The 20,123-nt window shown below is 40.4% G+C and overlaps 1 protein-coding gene across 8 annotated transcripts in view; it reads right to left on the bottom strand.

Annotated features, from left to right (window-relative positions):
• Positions 1-20,123, bottom strand: part of DNAI1 (dynein axonemal intermediate chain 1) — a 143,627-nt gene that overhangs the window by 89,860 nt on the left and 33,644 nt on the right. For all 8 annotated transcript variants that reach the window (XM_080574242.1, XM_080574241.1, XM_080574243.1 and 5 more), the window contains 2 exons: positions 19,641-19,758; positions 17,109-17,152 (listed from right to left, as the gene is read on the bottom strand). In XM_080574242.1, the coding sequence (XP_080430368.1) occupies positions 17,109-17,152; positions 19,641-19,758 (162 nt within the window). The remainder of the gene's footprint in view (positions 1-17,108; positions 17,153-19,640; positions 19,759-20,123) is intronic.

Raw genomic sequence — 20,123 nt, 5'->3', positions numbered from 1 at the left:
TGTGTAATTCTCCGTTAAGATTCACTCACTAACATCCCTTCAGACAAACGAATAAAACCAGCTGATGAACGAAAGCAACATGTAGCAACAGGCTACAGTGCTTGGCAGGAATATTGCTGTTTTCATTTCTGCGCTTTCATATCAATTCTTCCTCCACAAAGCATCTAATCAGCCGATGCTGTGCAGCATAAAATTAACGGGTTCGTTCAGAAAGCCGCCTCATGATGCCAGACAGCACGGTGGGATTGTTTGTAAATATTTGATTAGAAAAAGCAATCAAAATTGGCATGAAAACATGCACAAATTAATGCTGTTGCACTATCCGATCAGGATATTTATAATACAGAGGAGGAGGTGATGCCAGACAACATTAACATATGTGGTGTTACACCAAATCCCTTCTCCAGCGACTCTGCCCTTACAAAGCCAGAATTTCTACAAATACAGCCTGTAAGCAGCTGATAGACAGGAGCTAACATATTTTCCAGGGGACATACTGGGTGTTAAGTTCTGCTCCATCATTACACAACACACAAACGGGAGAGCACAGGAGCATCTCAAAGCCTTTGTGTGCACCCTCAGCCTTCTCTCTGCCAACTGAAAAAGGGGACAGGGCTCCGGGTAGCAATGCTCCCTGCTTCCTCAGCACTGTGTCCTTTGAAAATTTTCCAGGCAGGAGCAAAAGACACCACTGGTCATTAACTGAGGATGTTTTCTTTGGATGCTTTCTTGCAGCAGAGCCCTATTTTGGGAAGGTGTTACCTTGCAGGAGTAGAAAAGAAAAAGAAAAGGAGTAGGGCATAGTCCGTGATGAACTTAAAAACTCTCTGCATATACACCTACACATGGAATTAAAAGGTTCCTGCTGCTGTAAGGAGACTCTCCTCCAGAAGGATGTGTCCTTGCCCTAACACCTGGCTAAGGTGAGAAATCCTTCATCTAGTTTCCAGTCCAAGCTCTGGTCTTTGACTTCTGAAGTTCAGATTTGGAAATAAAACAAGCCCTGTGGCAAGGGCTGTCAGGTGTCCTCCTGCAGCCTTTTTCTCCAGCAAGTGAATCTGGCAATGCTGGGACAGGATGCTTATGAGCAGACAGAATCCCCATCCTTTTAAGCATTAAGATACCTATCTTAGAAGTGCCACACACCTGTCAGAAGCCATTAGGCAGAATTAAGCCTGTCCTGATATAGAGTAACTGATTTCTGGAGGCCCATTCCAGCCTGATTGTATATCATCCTTTAATTTCACGCTTTGACTTTTGTATGAAACCAACACTGCATTAGCCAAGAATTAAAATCAGACCGATGTTCTAATTTACAGATCCTTCCAATAAATGAAGAAATATCTTATGTTGTAATGCAGAAGGCAGACATAGTCAAATACCTTCCCAATGAAAACAGGGGGTTGAATCTGATCTTGTTTATATAAACAGAAATTAAGTATAATTCCATAGCCAGAGACTCTGGTAAGCCTTGTCATGGAATCAGAATACAGCCTAGCAGTATTTTAGATACCCCATGATTGCCCTCTCCTACCCAACACAGCAGAGAATGACATGACCACATAAATACATGTGCTAAGTAAAAGAAAAAGCACATGATTAATAGTTCAAATGGCATCCAGTGAGGCTTGGAGAAAGCTGAGGGTTCAAGAAACAGTGGAATTCAAATTGGGAAGACAACATCTTGTTAAAATGTTGAGTCAGCTGGTGGTCAATATACCAGATGGTCCCAACCAACTATCATTTGTAAATTGATCATGTTTTCTTTTCTGTGGCACCTACTTTGAGAGTCCAGTTGAAGTCACTTATACACTGCAGCAGAACTCAAGAAACAGTATTACAGTCTTAGTATTCAGGCTGGGACTACATACTGTCAGCTGTAACACCATATGCAAGAAATGATAAGAATTTGTTTCAAAGAAGGAAATTGCAATTTTCAGAGCATGCTGTGGTCTGGAAGGCTTACAGGCTGTCAGAGATCTTGCAGTACAACAGGCATGTAGGAAGAAGCTAAGCTCTGATGCCTTTAAAGTATGGAAGATCCCAATGGGGCTTGGGGTTTGGCTGGAAACCTCAAAAACCTTTTGGCAAATCTGAAAATATAGCTCAAACTTTCCTTTGCAAAACTTAATTCATTCTTCTCGGTGGGAATCCAAATTCAGAAAATTTCATTAAAAAATCACAAATAGTTCAGCCACAACAAAAATCTAATTGCTACAGATAAACTGAAATGCTGTAAAGGAAGCAAATCAACAGCAAGGAATATCAAATTAGCAAAGCTGGATCAGACTCATCACTTACCAGTGGTTTCCTAATTGTATTTGAAAGATCGGAGTGGAGCTGCAAGCTGGTCTCACAAAACGTAAAATGGCAAAAGTTGTAATTCATCAGATCTGTACAGCCATGAACCCACTGTGATTCTTCTCAGGTCACAGAAGTCCATATATTTGGGAACCACTGCCTCTGTGTTCGTGAGGAACACTGCTTCTAGAGCTGTGCAAGACATCTTATAGACAGGAGCCACGACAGGGCTGCCAATTCCTGCAATATCGTGAGTGCTGCAATAGCAGGAGGTTTTCTTCCAAGCCTCAGCTTCATTATTTAAACACAAGTTCTGCTTCTGCTTTGTTTCAGAACAAAACACTTCTAGCCCTCACGGCAATAAAAGGTTTTAAAACACCAAACACATTCTGCTCTGAAAGCGCAGAAGGCAAATAAAAAGAAATCAAGTCTTATCATCGTAATAATCTCATGATTTTGAGAGCCTGCCTTGTGATCTCTGAATAATCAGACTTGGCAATACCGTTCCAACCCTCAGGGAAAATTTTCCTGACTGCCAAAGTAATATTCCTTATTCCCTGAAACATGAACTCCCAATGCTTATTAGTATTGCCTTTTCCACTTCTAGTTCTTCCTGTTTTCGCACTTTCATATGTCAAATAGCTTCTTGCTGAAGACATCATAAATCCTTACACTGCATCCAAAATAGTTTAAAATACTTTATTTTAATCAAATCCAAAGATATATTTATTTCATCACTCCCTATTTCCTTAAATTGTGGCCCAGGGACCAGAATTTAGCTTATTTTGCTTTAAGGGGAGCTATTAAAAGAAACAACTATTAGTTATTATACTTGTCAAGTTACTACATAAAAATAGATTTTTTTTCCCTATAGTGGTTTCTAACAACGTTATTTACATATATGGTCTTGCCTTTAAGGTTGATTATGGTGTGCAGTGCAGCAAGGGGCAGCTACAGCCACAGACAGAAGTTACACAGAGGATTTTTTGCTTTCTTCATGCTGTTTTTGTGTTGCTAGTTTTCTGCACTACAATGTCACCCCAGGGTTTACATGCACGCTGCTCATGCTGATTCATACAGCAGTGCTGTATAACTTACATTCCCTGCACAGATTCTTCTACAGTGCCCAGAATTCCGGTATGAGAGCAACTAAGTTCAAGAAACAAAGCAACTAAAGTGGAAGTTCAGTTAATAACTAGTCCATTTCGCCAGCACAGTCCCAACAGTTACACCACTGCTAATAATGTCTGTACAGAAGGTCTGATCACAAACTCTGCAGACCTCACAGCTTGAGATTTATTTTTCTCCATCAGAATTACAGCAAAGATAGACAATTTCATCACAGCACATGGATATGAAATTATTGTCACAATATAAAGTAATATAACACAAACAAACTGATTGAAGCGGCATATTCAAGGGTACTTAAGCATTACAGCTGAAACACATCAAAATTTATTTCAAGCTGGTACATCCACCGCATCTCAGCCACACGCTGATGTGCTCATTAAGAATTCCTGCAGCACCTTCCACATTACAGGACTGAAACAAGGATGTTTTTTTGTAGCATAAAAAAGAAAAGAAACCCATGCTGAAAAAAACCCTCTTTTGCCCTCAGGGAAACGCTTGCTGAACGGCAGACTACACACAAGGATCCACCATTAAAGTGACTCCTTAGCTTGAAAGACTTCAAATGCAGTTGAAAAATGCACACCACCTGATCATACCTAAGCCTGCAACAGTTAACATTAAGAAAAAAAAAAAAAAAAAAAAACAAAAAACTGTAACAGAGTTCAGTACAAACGATTTGTATGACCACGGAATTTTTCAACACCAACACTTAACTTCAGAGGCTGCATTCCAATAGTCATGAAAAATCTTTTCACAATTGCTCTATCTTCCTATTAATAATTTTGAAACTTTTGAGCTTTAATAATACCGAGCTGGTTAACCACAGTAAGCTATGCATTAGGCATTAAATAATCTCATCAAGTCAGCAGCATTCCTTATCCACATGGCTGATTTCACAACCACAGTTGCATCTGGAAAAAGGAAATCTCTGGAAATCATTGGATCCAGAGCCTTTTCCTGGCAGCCAACCATAGCAAATCCACAGCATAAGAAACTCTCTTAAACAACTAGACGTGCCTGCACTGGCCTTACATAGCTCCTATGCCTCCTTGGCATTTATTGTCCCTGATATACTTATGGAATGCTATGGAGGCTAAACAGATCAGTTAATTTAATCTTCTCTTGTATGGAGGCTCTGGAATTCTTCAGAAGAAAGTGCCATATAAATCTGGTTTACTGTCAGGTGAAAGGATTTTACAAATTCCCATCCTTTGTGAATCTACACATTTGTCCATCTCCACTGTGAAGTCCTAACGCATAGAATTAATTCAAGATTGGATCTTTATATTTTTCCTACCATTCTCTGTCTGACAGAACAAGAAGCACTCAGCTTAAGAAATCTGCTTTATGGCCCATAGAAAGGTGTTGGCAATGAAAAATAAAGCTAGAAGAAGTAAACCAATTCTCTCAAGCTCCAACTTGATAAGGAAAAATAGTTAAGTATGTCATAAGTAAAATTGTTTTGACAAAGTTATATTGGCTTGTGTTTTATCCAGATTATACTTTGTTAATTATCTACCTAAATGTTGGGTTATTGGAGGAACAGAATACGTGTCAGGCTTGGTTACGAGAGTCACTGGATGTTCCCTAAGGGATGGGGAGTCATTACCCAAGCACCATAACGCAGCCACCAGTGCAGGGGCCTCAGCAGCCCTTGAGCAGTGATGCTGCTGAGGGTGGTCAGGGCCACTAAAGCCTGTTATTGCCCAGGGACTTGACAATATCTTTGTTACTTAGAATAGAGTGTGAGTAATAAACCTGACTCCAGGACTCTTGTTATGGAAAATTCAAGCTATGTTAATAATATAACCTTAGTATTTAGTAAGGAGGGGAAATACAAAAGTAAACAAATACTGTTTGGCTTATAGAGCACAGGAATAAGAACACCTATATTCCAGAAACAGAATCTTAAAGTACATGGAGCATAAAATGACACTTTTAAGAGAGTGTATAGAGCTGTTTTGCCTCTCCGCAACATCTGTACATTGTCTCCTGCCAAGTCAAGGGGTCTCTCAGTATCAAAGGGAGGAAAGTCCTTTAGCCAATTTTCATTATTATACTGTCACCTTACCATCAATAGCAAAGAGAGTTAACCCATCTCTGCTTGGTTTCTCTTCTGCAAATGCTAAAAAGGAATTCCCACAGTAACTTATATGTAGCTGTTTTCAGGGATAAAGCTAAGATAGGGAAAGAGTCAGCCTGGCATTATCAAACAGGTAAGACTCTAATGGCATAAAAATGTTTAATCTCCTGTGGACTAAAATGCATTAATCAAACCAAATGGGCTAGACAGGGAGGCAAGTGGACAGAAGTTAATGGCCTGCAATGCACCGGAGACACAACAGGATGGCTGAGCAGTTCCTTTGATCCCCAGGCTCTAAAAAAACCTCTTAAAACATCGTTTTCCCCAAACACGTGAACAGAGCTCTTTATTATTTCGTGCTTAACAAAATGCTACAGCAAAACACTACATTATGAGTTGACTTAAAATTAAATGAATCAAAAGGTTAAGGCTAGAAAAAAATTAAGCAAAGCTCACAGTATTTAAATTACAAACCAGTAATTAAGTCACGAACTGAAATTAATATTTCATATGATCCACTTAATGTATTACACTTATTAGGTTATATTTACTAACAGAGTTGACAGTATAATAGGTACTGTCAATTTTATACTCCTAGAGAATGTATGTGTGGTACGAAATATTTGGTATTTGGAAAACAAATTCGAAAGTGTTGTAATTTTCAGTGTAATTATGTCTAATTGTCCGCAGTTAGTTATCTCAATACAACGGATGCATGATGGCTTAAGTTTCTAACATTGGTTCCACTAGGGAGGTTTTTCAAAGACCTCCAGACCATGGAGGAGGATACAGATTTTTTTCCTGTGAACTGTAAAGTCTCTAACACGAGACAGTGCAGAGAGCAGCCTCTAAAAGGCTAGAAGACCAAATAAATCAGAATCCTGGAAAACAAAAGACATGAAGAACTTACGATTTTCTACAGTAAGCCCTGTTTTAAAGAAAATAAATAAATAAATAAATAAATAAATAAATAAATAAAAACATTGGTGCCACAGAGCAAAACTTACAGACAAGTATCACACCTTTAAATTATCCACATTTTAAAATTTCCATAGATTGTGAATTTACCATGTGACAAAACTAATTGTTCTCAATTACCCATCTGCTATTAAAAAAACATACTTTGGCCTGAATTCACACAGCTCCAATTTTTCTTTGATCTTGTAACATCATTTGTCTGGGAGATTAAAGATCCCTTTGTTACATGATCTGTCTGCCCAATATAAAGCCTTAACACACCACGATACAACTACCTAATAAGCTTTCCTTTGACAAGCTGAACAAACTGATCTCCTTGACTCTATTTCCCAGGTCAGTCCTCCTGTTCTTAGTTTGTCATCCTCCCTGGTATGTCAAAACCAGAAGTGAGCATGCCTTTCCACAGGGATCACTCCAGCACTAAATACCAAAGCCTCTCAGTTCCTTTGCCTTTAAGCCTCTCAGTTCCTTTGCAAAATTTCCCTCTCTGCAGAGCCCAGGATCTCAGAGGCCATTCTTAGCTCAGTTCAGCCCTAAGGTTTCATCACTGCAGTTCTTAAGCCTTTTAAAAAAAAATAAAAAATAAAAAATCACTGCTCCTGAAGATCACTGCCCCCATATGGATATATGGCCAGAATTTCTCCACACATATGCTTGGACACTATAGCACAGGATGATTTCCTGTACTCACCTACCAAGGGATTTAAATCACTCTGCGTATTTGATCTGATTGTTCCATTCTTACCACGTCCCAGATAATTGCCTCGTCAAAACATCTTATCAGCAGTGATTTTCTGTTTACTTCTTCCTCGTGGATGAAAACGTAGATTAGCATAAGACCTAGTTATTAATAACTTTTGATATGTTTGCCTCAGAGGCATCTAAAAGCCATGTTTTGTTTCTTGTCTATTCTTTCTCAACAGCCTCTTTTAATTAGTACAATGTAGTCATGGAAAAACTTCTTACAGCTATTAAAAAGTCACATAGCACACCCAGCACTCATAAATTAATACAAAGGAGACCCATGTCCTCCAGGGTCTTCATTTTTGATTACGGATGTACTGAGTGTCCCTAAAAATGTTCTTCTGCAATTCGCAAACAAGACTGACATATTTTCTTTTAATTTTCCTTCTTTGCTTATTTGGTTGTATTTGTTTTCTGCATTGTAATATTCCCTTCCAGTAGCAATTTCACATATTACTTAGTGGGTCTTCTGTCTGCCTGCTATAACAAATATAATCAATTAAAATCATTAGCAACTAAGCAACCACTATGTTCTAATTTTGTTATTGTCTCATTTTTCTTTCTCAACAGAAGTTCTAACATATCACTAATAAACCAGCTACCACTAATAACTGGCATCATCAGCATGGTGACAGTCTTTCAACTTAGAGTACAAATACCCAGAATGTCACTAAACAACACCTTCACAGCTCGGCCACCTTGTTGGCACAACACAGTTATCAAAACTTACCAAAAAGTCTGAGTGATCCTCCTGGATCTTTGAACTCTGAAGTCATATTTAATTTTAGCAACTTTAGATCAGTGCTGAGCACAAGCCTCTGAGTGACATGAAGACATTTTCCCAAAGCTGGGATCTGTTATGTCATTTTAGTGCGTTACACAAATATAGGCCAAATAGCAAATTGAATCCAGACTTCCATATCAATCTCCCTTTGAGGTATGTGCAAGCAACTGTGGGCCACACGAATCTCTATCAGCCTTTGGTGGTAATGTATTCAGGGTGGTATTAGGAAACTCCTGTAGCTTTACTGGGGTTTTCGCAAGGCCAAAGCTGCCTGCTGGTCCCAGTCCAGCACAGAGGTCGTTATGCGGTGGGGGAGCCAGCCCCACTGCAGTCCCCGCACGTGAATCGTGTGCACATAGCCTTAGGCAAGACAAGGAATTTCATTTAACCAGTCCAAAATGTTTTTTCTCTCTCTGACAAGGTCTTTAATCTCAGTATTCTCAATACAAAAATAAAGTTATGTAGCTTAGAGAAAGATTAGCAGGAAACTCCGCTCCCAGCATTCTTCTGTGTCTGTTCTGGGAACATGATTTAAATATATATACATCCCCAAAGTCACCTGGAAGAGACTTTTCGTGACCTGGTTCGGAGATCTGAATTTCTTAGGCAGCATTCAATCCTCTTAGTGCTTTTACTTAAAGCTCGTTGGTTGGTCATTCATCAGAAACTACCAAATGTAATATAGCAGCTTGTTATGTAAATCCAGCCCAGACTACCTTCCACATGCTACATCACAATCTTTAAATTTGACACAGCAGAGAGGAAAATGATCCACAAACACCTGGTACAATTTCTAACACTGACTCTCCTTAACCACACAGCCTGCATTGCCAAATTGGAGTTTTCAGACTTGCAGGGTTCTCTTTCTCAAACACACACTCCTGTACTTGTCACAAGGTTTGCTCTCAATCATGCCAGCAATTACACTGCATTCATTAAGTAGGACTAAGTTTAGTCCTCAAACCCATGTTTTAAATAAAAGTACTATCTTTCACAGAGACAGACTAATAACTTTTTGAAATATGTCTCAGTTCTATTTTTATGACTTTCTAATATATCTGGGAATTTCAGAGAGCTGGTCTTCATAAGTTGCGGATACTTTCATAATCTGATTGAGATCTTGTAGAAAACTTCAAGGTTTTATCTACATTTCAAGATCAGATTAAGCATTATAGCAAGTAGTTAAAACAAATTAAGCATCACAGGTCTTATCTATATGCAGTGAGATTCTTTCAGTGCAAGTCCCAGTCCTTCTGCCTGAATTATCTCCTCTATTACTTAGGTCTCCAGATCTATGGAGAGGGTAAATGTCTTGTCAAAGCTGCCATCCCTTCTGTCAGGATGACTGATGAAGTAACTGTGCCGACAAGAATATATCTGTGTATTCCCTCAGCATTCAGTTAAGTACATCATAACATTTCATTTTAAAACGTGTCTATGATATGGAATTAGCAGAGCACATACTAGATGGATTAAAAACCGATTCACTGTCAAGGCCTAAAGTAGAGCTGTAGACAGAAATAAATAGGGATGCTTTCTAGTGCAGATTTACAGGCATCATTTCTTGGTCCTGCACTGCTGATGTTTTTATTTTAATCTACATTCTGATATAAACCATTTGCTGAGAGAGTCTGAAGATGACACAACAGTGGGTGACACAGAAATGATGAAAGAGGCAGCTACTCTTACAGCACGCTCTTAGTTACAGTATCTTATTAGTTAAATGGGCACCGCTGCATGTGCCATTTCCATACACCCATAGCACATTTGGGAATGCAAGTTACACCAAGGATGGGAAGCTACAACTTGGAAAGCAAAAACTTGAAGACCCATGCCAGTTGTTTTGGATAACCATTACCACGAGCTGTGACTACACAGAAGCTAGGTCTAAAACTGGGAGGACCACCCAAGGAGGCAAAGTTGTGTCTCTGTATGAAGCACGCGTAAGAGAGAAACTAAGTCAGTATGTCTGGTTATGGTGCTTGCCCTCAAGAAGAATGGGGATGTTTTCTTGAAAGGTTAGAGAAAGTCCACTAATATAACACAGCTTATAGAAAACAAACCTTGAGTAGAGCATAATGAGTTCAGTCTAAAAAAAGAGAAAAATGAGAGGATGTTTCATCAATGCATATGGGCATTTACCCATGGAGAAGAGAGTTGCTGGAAAGGCTTTTTGAGCTTGCAGACAAGACAATAATGAGTTTCAATGGTTAAAAATTTAAATTAGATAAATTTAACCTTGAAATGAGACACCATTTACCAGGAGGCAGACCAAATCAAAGATGGAACAGTATGAGGGGGATGGGGGATGTAAAGATCTCACCAGTTTGACATGGAAATTGAGCATCATTCTAAAACATATGCTTTGACCCAGCTTTTAAGATAAATCTTCCAGCCAGCATGTGAATGTAGAATGGGATCCAGCCCCACTGCCCATTACTTTCTTTCTTGACTCCAAGAAGAATGTCACACTCACCCTGCTCAGAACAGCTGTAGGCTTGCCTTAGGAGAATTATGATCAGAGCTTCGCCTTTGATTCTTTGATTGCTCTTTTCCCAGGATCAGGAAAGAATGTTTACCTGATATCTACACTGGCTCCCAACCTTGTATTTTCTGAAAGCTAATCTTAGTCAACAGACGGTCCATAACTGAAAAGCAGGTGCAAGGCAGGGCAGGGCACAACTCTGAAATGGTACCATGAGTCCTTCCTGATGCCTGGTGTAAGCATTTTGCTTGTATGTTCGGGATCCTACACTCTATCAGAGAATATCTGCCCTACCTCTTCCAAGACTCGAAGGTTTCAACATCTAAGGTTTTCAACAGCATCTTGAGGTAAGAATCACAGTGTGAAACCAAAAGGGTATAGGGTGCCTAACGAATTTCCTTCCCTTGGAAGAACTTGGAAGCAGGCTACACTGGCTTCCACTACTCGTGATTTGTGCCTCTCGAATTAATATTTGGAAGACGCTAGAAAACAAAGTATTTGGCCTAGCAGAAGCCTTTGGGACTTGGAACAGGCTCTGCATGAACCTAAGTGTTGTGTAACATGAAGCTGATTTTAATTTTCATGAAATCTTTGGAGTGAACAGTGCATTGGGAATCCTCCACTAATTACTGTTTCCACTGTTTGCTTTCTAGAGGGTATCCAGGCTTCTTGCACAAAAAGAGAAAAAGAGAACGGCATACTTCCAAAGACACTCTCTCAGTCCCTGCAGGATGACTTCTACCCTCCAGAAGCAGGCAAGGTTTGTTACCAGTCATTTTCTCTATTCTAAGCTCCTATTTTAAAGTCTTGATTCTGCAAATCACCAGTTACGGTGTGTAGTCATGGATTCTCCATTCAGTTGTCTGTGTAAGATCAGACCCTTGCAGAGAAGCCGTCTGCAAGGCAAGAGAAGCAGGTTCCTTGACCATGTCAATCTTACTTTACATTCATCCTGCTAACTTGTATTCACTACCTTTCCTGAAGAGAAAGTTTCTCAGTGTTACTGTGGAGCTAACTCCTTGAGGAGCTTCACTTCATCCTTAAGTGATAACTGCTCATGGAGCACTGAGGAAGAACAGGTTCAATTGACTTGGAAGAGTGGAAGATCTGCTGCAAGATGAAGCCTCCAGCTGTGCAAGCAATGCCTACAAAGCATAAGAGTGAAGCTGCAGTACCTTGCTGTTAAAGCCACCTGGATCATTTTCTCCTCTCCCTGTTCTCTCTAAAGCACTCTGAGCATGTCCCGTTGGGGAATATCCTTATTGCAATGTCCATCCATCAGTGCCAGTCAGTAGCAGGCAGTAAAGGAAAGACTATCCATGTTCTGGGTGCAAGCCCGTACTCCTCACTCATCCTTGTGACTGAAAAGTTACATCTGTGGAGTGCAAAGAAATAAATAGCAGGAGAAAGTACATTGGCCAGGCAGATACTGCTTTTCTTTACTCACCTCATGTACTGACAGACGGAGCTGCACATAAAAAGCCATCTCTGAATGCTGTCAGAGGCACTCTTGCTTGTGAAACATGAATTGAGGTGACTACTAAGGCCTGGGCTTGTAGTGCTCCCATGAGCAAGGCAAAACACAAGCCCAACACCCATCACAGCCCTCTGAACCCTGTACTGCAGGCTGTCAATCTAGCCAGAAATCCAGTGATCTCATTTATGCAAAAAACAAAACCAGAAAGACAGCTCCTCCTGATGGGAATAAAAATTAATTCTAGCCAGGCAGCAAAGAACCTGAATTGCAAATTATGATGACAATATTTCCTTGTTCAGAGGGGACTGTCTCATGCCAAAGAAATGCCTTTAGCATCAGAAACCCCATCCAAGTAAATCACTCTTGAAACCTCCAGAAATAAGATACAAAAGCAAGCAAGGGCCCTAGGGCCCTCTTTGTAAAGAATCCATCACGATGGAGTGAAATGGACCCACAGAAAACAAGGGACCTTTTGTTTCCAAAAGTATACTTTGGGCAGCAGGACAAACGTGTAGCTAGCATCCTGGCAGTGCTGCAAAATGCATGTTGCACAAAAGACTGGTGATGTAATTATGGTCACCACAGATTCAAAGGTCTGGGTTCTGCTTCTGGCTCTACCCCAGCCCGTGTACGGAGCTATTTGCTCTGAGTGGGATTCATCTCTCCTCACTTTAGCCATCTAAGAGACAGGCATCTAGTCTAAGTGCTCTGCCTAGGCTCATTCTACAGTCTATGGGAGAGACGATCACTTCTAGAGAGCTACTTAGCTTCTTTCTTGGACACCACCCTTAGGGCAGGACAGACGGCCTCTGGATGTGCTGATCTCTCACCGTTGACTAAAGAGGAAGCTCCTAGCTCTCAGCTGGCTGAGATAAACTCTGCCCTCTGTGTCTGCTATAAAAATGAGATAAGAAATCTTCTGGACCTCTGACCCATCTAGATTGCAAGCCACTTAAGGTCCACCTTCCTCTACATCTGCATGTTGCCTTTGGCACAATGTACACTGGCAGCAGCCAGTATCCTTAGCGTCCTATATGCACTGACATCTAACACAAACAGCAAACACTTTTGCACAGCCCACAAAGTACAGATGTCAGCGTCTTGCCTAGTGTAGTAAGTTAGAACAATTGTCAGAACAGGCTGAGTCGGGAGGTTACCATCTCTGAGCTTACATCTCCTCTTCTGCGTCTGGGTGTCAGGGCAGTGGGAAGGCCCTGCCTAACTCCTGCACTCCGAGCACAACAAGATTTTGTTCTGCTGTACAAGATGCGGAATATCCTGAGCATTTCTTGACATGCCTTCTTTTACAAAGACTGATCCTAATCTGCTCTTTAGAATACCTGCTGCCTGCCGTACTAAAGAAACTGCCAGGCCAATTTATGTTTCTCAGCAAACTAACAGGAACTTTTCTTGGGCCCAGATGGAATTAACTTCAAGAGAAAAGTGTCATTTTAAGAGAAAAATGAAATGCCGCAATACTGCACACAGAATACAATCCTTACTAGTATAAATGAAGACAACCCAGCTGGTTTTATTGTCAGATCACAGAGAAATACGTAAGAACTGCTATTTGGGACCACACCAAAGGCTCCTGTAGCCAAGTGTCTTCTCTCCAAGAGTACAGAGTAGCAACTGCTTAAAGAGCACAAGAATCACAGAGAATATGTCTGTCCATTTGTACATCCTCAGAGTTTCCAGAAACTTGTAGTTATGAACTTACTGAATCAGAGAACTTGCCCTTGGTAATTGCCAGCACCAAACTGCCCTTCTGTAAATTGATCTTTAGATTCCATGTATACCCTTGTCCTCCACAGCACGGAGGACAAGAAGAAAAGGTCCACAATTTCATTACGTATCATGTTATTCTATTTTAAATTTGCATTAGTCCTGCAGCTCAATAATTTCATAAGGTCTTTCTCATCCTCGTGTTATAGGCAATAATGAATATTTGACACCTTTTCACTGTCTTCTTGCCACTCAGGATTCTATAAAGCCATATCAAATCCCCTCTCCTTTATCTATTATAAGAGTCCTAGTCTGTTTATGCTCTCTGATAGTAAAGTCATCATATATACCTCTGATCATTCCTGTTGCCTTTTTCTGGACCTTTTTCCATATTCCCACATCCTAACGCATTCTTCTTCAGAGTTCAAAACCAGAACGGCACACAGTAATCAAGATGTCAATATATCACAGATCTTGTCTTGTTCTCTTTATTTTTCTATTGTTGTTTCTACTGTTGCTTTATATGTAGCTTTCTATTTTGTTTCTACTGTATCCAGAAGTTTTGTTTTATTTCTCTTTCATAATAATTCCCATCAGTTTTTGATCTGCCTTTTTGACTACTGCTGAGCACTACCGAACGTTTGAAAAGAAACACCTACAATGACCTCAAGACTACTTTCCTGAATAACAGCAATTTCCTTTGAGCCCATTGCTGAGCTTTTTATTCCACATGCATTACATTTCTCAACTCTGAATTTCACTAGTCATTTTATCACAGTTGAGATCCTTCAGCATCCACTCAAAAAAGGTGTATCCTTAAAATAAACACCAAATTGCCTTATTAGTTCTGAATATTCACAACGAACTACAACTTTTCCAGCCTGAAGAATGGTAGCAAAAAATGTCCACCTGTAATATGCAGGCAGACACAGAGCAACTGAAATGGCTGGTGGGAAAAGATGTTCCTATTGACAAGGTCCTCTCTCTGGCTCCCTTACTCTCTGTCCTCCATAAAGAACTCCAGGCGTTGTAGTGTTTAGGGTAAAAATTTCAGTTACTAATCCTGCTATATGCAATTCTCAAATGCTGGTTACCTGTAGCCCCATGACTGATTTCAAACCAGACAAAGGATTATTAGTGGTCTACAGCAGAGTCAGTTTTTACTTAAAAAAATAAATACTAACACTCAGAGAAGAAGGACAGTTCTCCTGCTAGAAATGATGGGGAAACTGACCTGGTCAAAACACCTGGTCCTTCTCACAAATTGTGAGTACCATTCTGTAGCCTACCCTTTTCTTGAAGCAAGGAGAAGGCTCTGCTTCCTTTGCAATACTGTTCTTTTCTCAGCCCCTCTCTGCTTCATTTCAGAATAAATGGTAAGCCAGGTGGGGACATCTTCCCCAGGAGCAGACGCCCTGGAGGGCAGGTAGGGTACTGCTGTGGCCTTCATTAGCTCTGAGAAAAAAAAAAAAAAACAACAGTGGAGACTTGAAATAGTTTGGGATTTTGGTAGTTCTTCTGTATTTGTTTTAACTAACATCACCCCATCTTAAGCAAAGTTAGTTAGTCACCATTCACTACGTGAAAATGTCAGCAATGTGACTGAACACAAACTACATAGCGGGAAAGACTAGTGTCCTAGCAAGTCCCAGACGCACTTCAAAATGACCTCAGAAGTTTACAGAGTACCCTGCTGAAAAGATAAAATTGAGGAGCCAACACTTCCTGCTTCAGAAAGACCTGTGTGAGAAAGATCTCATGAAAACTTGTCTCTCAACTGCTCTCCTTCCTTTAGGATTTTGAGACAAGGAACAAGGTAAAGGATGTTGATTTTGCAGGTTTTAGCTAATACAGCTGTATGTTGTATATTAACCACAAGGACAGCACTGAGACAGGGAGTATGTTGTAAATCGACCATAAGGACAGGACGACCCTAAAGATAAGGGAGGAAAAGACGGCATACACACAGATAATAGAACCAGCAAGAATAGGCTTGGACTGCTAAGTCCGTCAAAAAAAAAAAGGACGGGTCAGATGTTTAGCGGTGAAGACTTCTGGCCTTCACCAAAAGACCACCAGAGTACGCCCCAATGACCACCTAAGGACTCCAGTACACATGCGAATAGGGGCAGGAACCTATGTTAATAATTCTTCAGAGACCTAATGAATATGCAAGAGACTTACAGTAAATGAAATGAACGTGCATATATCCCATTAATAGAAGCACACTGCCAGTAACCCTGTGTGTGTGTGTTAGGCATGATCCCCCCGCACACCCAGCACCATAATAAAGAATATTTGCTTAATAACTTTGGTTATTAAGTTTCCACCACGTCTGCAAAGCAATGGTGCTGGGGGGATCTACTAGAATGCTGTCCCTTCCCTAAGAAGCTATTCATTATAGTCAGCACTTTGGGTAGAGCTAGAAAAGAGAAGCGAGTGGAAGAATGGAAGAGAGAAAGTTTATTCACAGTGACTTAACTATTCTGTCTAGGCAGGAGTAAAGGGGAGATGTGAAGAAAAGAATTCAGAATACAGCAGTCAATTTGTCTGTAGCAATAAGAGACACTGAACAGGAGGAAAAGCAAGGTTGTTGATATGATTCCCATGTTGTAAAATGAAAAACAAAAAAACCAACTAAACAAAAACAACAACAAATCAAACAAAAAACAACCCAAAGATAAACTGAGCAGGTAGATGTAAGGCACAGAGCAAAACAGCACAAAAATGGTGAGAAAATATCAACTTGTTAGAATTCTTTTCTATTTCCTGAATGTGAGAGCAATAATACTGGATAGAAATTACAATGGATTAACACAGGAAAATCTGAACCAGAGATGTCCATAGCTGCTCATAATTATCACATATCTAATCCCAGACACTACAGCAGGGGAGGTGCCTTTTCACAACATACAGGCCTGATGTGCCCTAATGGAGAGCTTGTCTTCTGAGACATCCCTAGAAGATGTCCCCCTACACAAGAACAATGAGTTTACATTTAGAGAAGTATCTCACCATTAGCTTCTGGAAAAGCGTCTGGTCTTTCAGCAATCAGAAGAGTGGCAACAGGGAAATGCCAATCACAGACCATCAGGTTAAAAAAAAAAAAGAATTAAGTGGTGCTTCTAGAGGTAAGTCCTTGACCAAAGGGAGAGTCAGCACTTTCATAAACCAGAAGCCCTGGCTAACATTGCCTACGCCTATTTATTTGTGGAAGGATGTTCATGTCAAAGAACGTAAAGGTGTAATTCCTATCTTGAGATAAATCTTAATTTACAGCTATGAAATTAGGTGAGTCTTTTCTATGAGAAGCAATCTGTGCAGTATGATATGATTTAATCTCAATGCACCAGTTTAATATTTTAAATCCCTCAATGATACTTGTGCATTTGTTACTTACAAGAGCCGTACCCCACTGCAAATAGGTCCTTGTACTTTGGATTCCTGTAATGAGAAAATTCATATCAGTTTTCATTTATTATTAACCATATTCTTCCACAGAAATGCACAGTGTTTCACACATTAACATCAAAGCCCATTCCCACAGGATTGTATACAGTCTAAAGGCTTGACCCTTTGAATATATGCACTAGTAAAGTTCATGCATGAGTAATTCTTCCGGACTCAATATGCATACAAGAAACAGAACATCTGAAGACCACAGCAGTAGATGAAAAGGATAAAAATGGCAAAGACTGAGATACAACGTCAATCTCCATCACTTCTTGGCCTGTGCACTTCATGATTATGTAATCTTCACTTCTAAAAATGCTGTCTTTGAGGAAAGGAAAAAGGCAGTAATGTGGTGGTATCCATCTTTCAGAAGCAAGAATAAAGGAGTTTCTAACCCACAAAAGAACAATACCCAATAGACTTAGTTTCCCTACCTATCACTAAATAATTGTGGATGCTTCAAGAAACAGCTATCAGTTGAAAAATTCACAATCATTACCACAGAGCAGGAAGGGAAACTCTCTTTTGACTGAAGAGATGATCAGCATATTTTCTGAAGCATACTGACTGAGTAATTAGCTATTATGCTTTCTTAAATCCCTTTATTTGAAAAACATCTACCTTTATAACTTCTGCTGTTTGTGGACAGTTAGGGTAGGGTTCACATGGGACAAAGTTCAATACTGTTGCTGGCCTGAAGATCACACAGCACAACCAACGACAAAGATTTCTGTGAAACAAATGGAACTGAAACGAATGGAAATGAAACTTACCTGATGATTCTTTTCTCTGACTATTCTGAACTGAAAAAATAAAAACTTTTCTCATTCTTCACTTGGGCTAATACCTAGGCATCCTAATGCTCTTGTCTTGCTCTATCCACTAAATGCATTGTCACTGCTAACAATATGAGAACAAAAATTAAATTAGAAAAGCTTATTACATAAAGCAATTTGGGGTCATTCTTCCAATTCCAGGGCCATCTTTCTGTTATAACTTCCTTGAGGAAAGAATAACTGCAACACAAGCTACCTATAAAAGATCCCTTTTATCCTCAATTTTATACCTCATTTTAGTGCTATTTTGTAATTCTCACAGAACTACATCCTCAATATTCTATTAAACTATAGTAACTGCAATGGCTTGAAAAGACAGAAGACTGCAGTCCTGCTCTGTCTCTCCATAGATCCTCTTTGGCAAGACATAGATGTGATCACACTGCTCCACAAACAAGTGAGAAGAGGCTTGGCTGCAGAGGAGCACAAGGCAGGGGCTATGTAAGTCTCACATTTATGTGCATGATCAAAACAGTTCTGGGGAGAATCAAGTATGTTAAAAAGTAAAGGACTCATCCAGGTTGTTGATGAGTATTTCTTCATGGTAATTACCATGATAACAACACCTCAGAAAAAAAAAGAGAGTTGATTTTAAAGTGGTACTTTAAAAACAGTGACAGTTTTTGGACTGACCAGAAATAAACAAGCTGTGCTGGCTTGGATCACTTCATTGTCCTGCATGTGCCTTGACACTGCTTCCAGGAGGATCTGTTCCATGATCTTCCAGGCACAGAGGTAAGGCTCACTGGTCTGTAGTTCCCCAGGTCCTCCTTTCTACCCTTTTTGAAAATGGGAGTGATGTTTCCCCTTTTCCAGTCACTGAGGATTTCACCTGACTGCCACAACTTTTCAAATACGATGGAGAGTGGATTAGCAGCTACATCAGCCAGTTCCCTCAGGACCCTGGGATGCATCTCATTCAGTTCCATAAAGTTGTACCTGCTCTATTTCATCAAGTGGTCTCGGACTTGCTCTTTGTTTACAGTGGGAGGGACTTTGCTCCCCCAGCCCTTGCCTACAGGTTCAGGAACTTGACCGAAACAGAAAGCCTGACTGGCAGTGAAGACTGAGGCCAAAAAAATGCTGAGTACCTCAGCCTTCTCCATGTTTCCTTTCTCATCATTCCTCTCTGATGAGAGGGGGTACGCTCTCCTTGGCCTTTCTTCTCTGACCAATGTACCTATAGAATCCCTTCTTGTTATTCTTTGAATCCCTTGCTAAGTTCAGTTCCATCTGTGCCTTGGCTTTCCTGAGCCCATCCCTGTACATCCAGATGGCATCCCAGGCCACATGTCCCTGCTTCCACTGCCTGGCATATCCAAAGACACAATATGTCTATCCTGCTTTCCCAAGAAGGGACTCTTATTTGCTCTGCTAACTGTACTCACTTTGTCCTAGCACTGCCCCAAGCCTGCTGTACCTTCACCTTTTGCTGAATGTCCCAAGCCTGGCATACTCAGCCTCACACAAGGTGCTTCCCATCCAGAAGCACCTGGCATGTTTAGGTGTTGTGAAAGTAGCTGACTGCAATTATTCAAAAAAGTACGCCCACAGAAACCTGCACTGCCTTGTAAGGTGGCATGATAATTAATTGCACTCATCTGCAAAACAGCTGAGGGCAAGTTTGCACTAAAGAAACTTACCAGGAGATGGCAGTAACTGCAAGTCTCTTGGTTTTGTCATACTGGAACTTCCAGAGAGGGAGGAGGGTTCCTCGCTGGTCCCTGTATTCATCGGAGGCATCCTCAAAATATTTAAAATCTAAAACCAAAAATCAAAGAATAGGTCTTGTTGAATAAACCCGAAATACATTAGCATGCTGTAGTAACAGATAAGCTTTGAAAGAGCCTCACGGCCTCTTTACGACCCAACTGTTAGTATAAAAACCATCTCAGTCCTTACATCCCAACCCCAAAACAGCACCTAAGTCTTCTAAATGCACTTTAACAAGTACTAAGTCCTTACACCAAAAAGCTGATGGTCTGAAAGCAGACAAAGGATGAAAAAGAAAGCAGCAGTCCCAAGCAAGGAATGACCTCAAGCCATTCCCTGAGCTAGATGTGGCCTTTCGGGAGGTGGCTGAGCAAAGACAGAAAAACCCTTGCAAAATAACATCAACACTACAT

This window comes from Anser brachyrhynchus (genome assembly GCF_964034855.1).
Source record: "Anser brachyrhynchus genome assembly, chromosome: Z".
In the NCBI taxonomy this organism is placed as follows: domain Eukaryota; kingdom Metazoa; phylum Chordata; class Aves; order Anseriformes; family Anatidae; genus Anser; species Anser brachyrhynchus.
The sequence above is the reverse complement of the archived record's forward strand: the minus strand, read 5'-3'. Positions and strand labels throughout refer to the sequence as shown.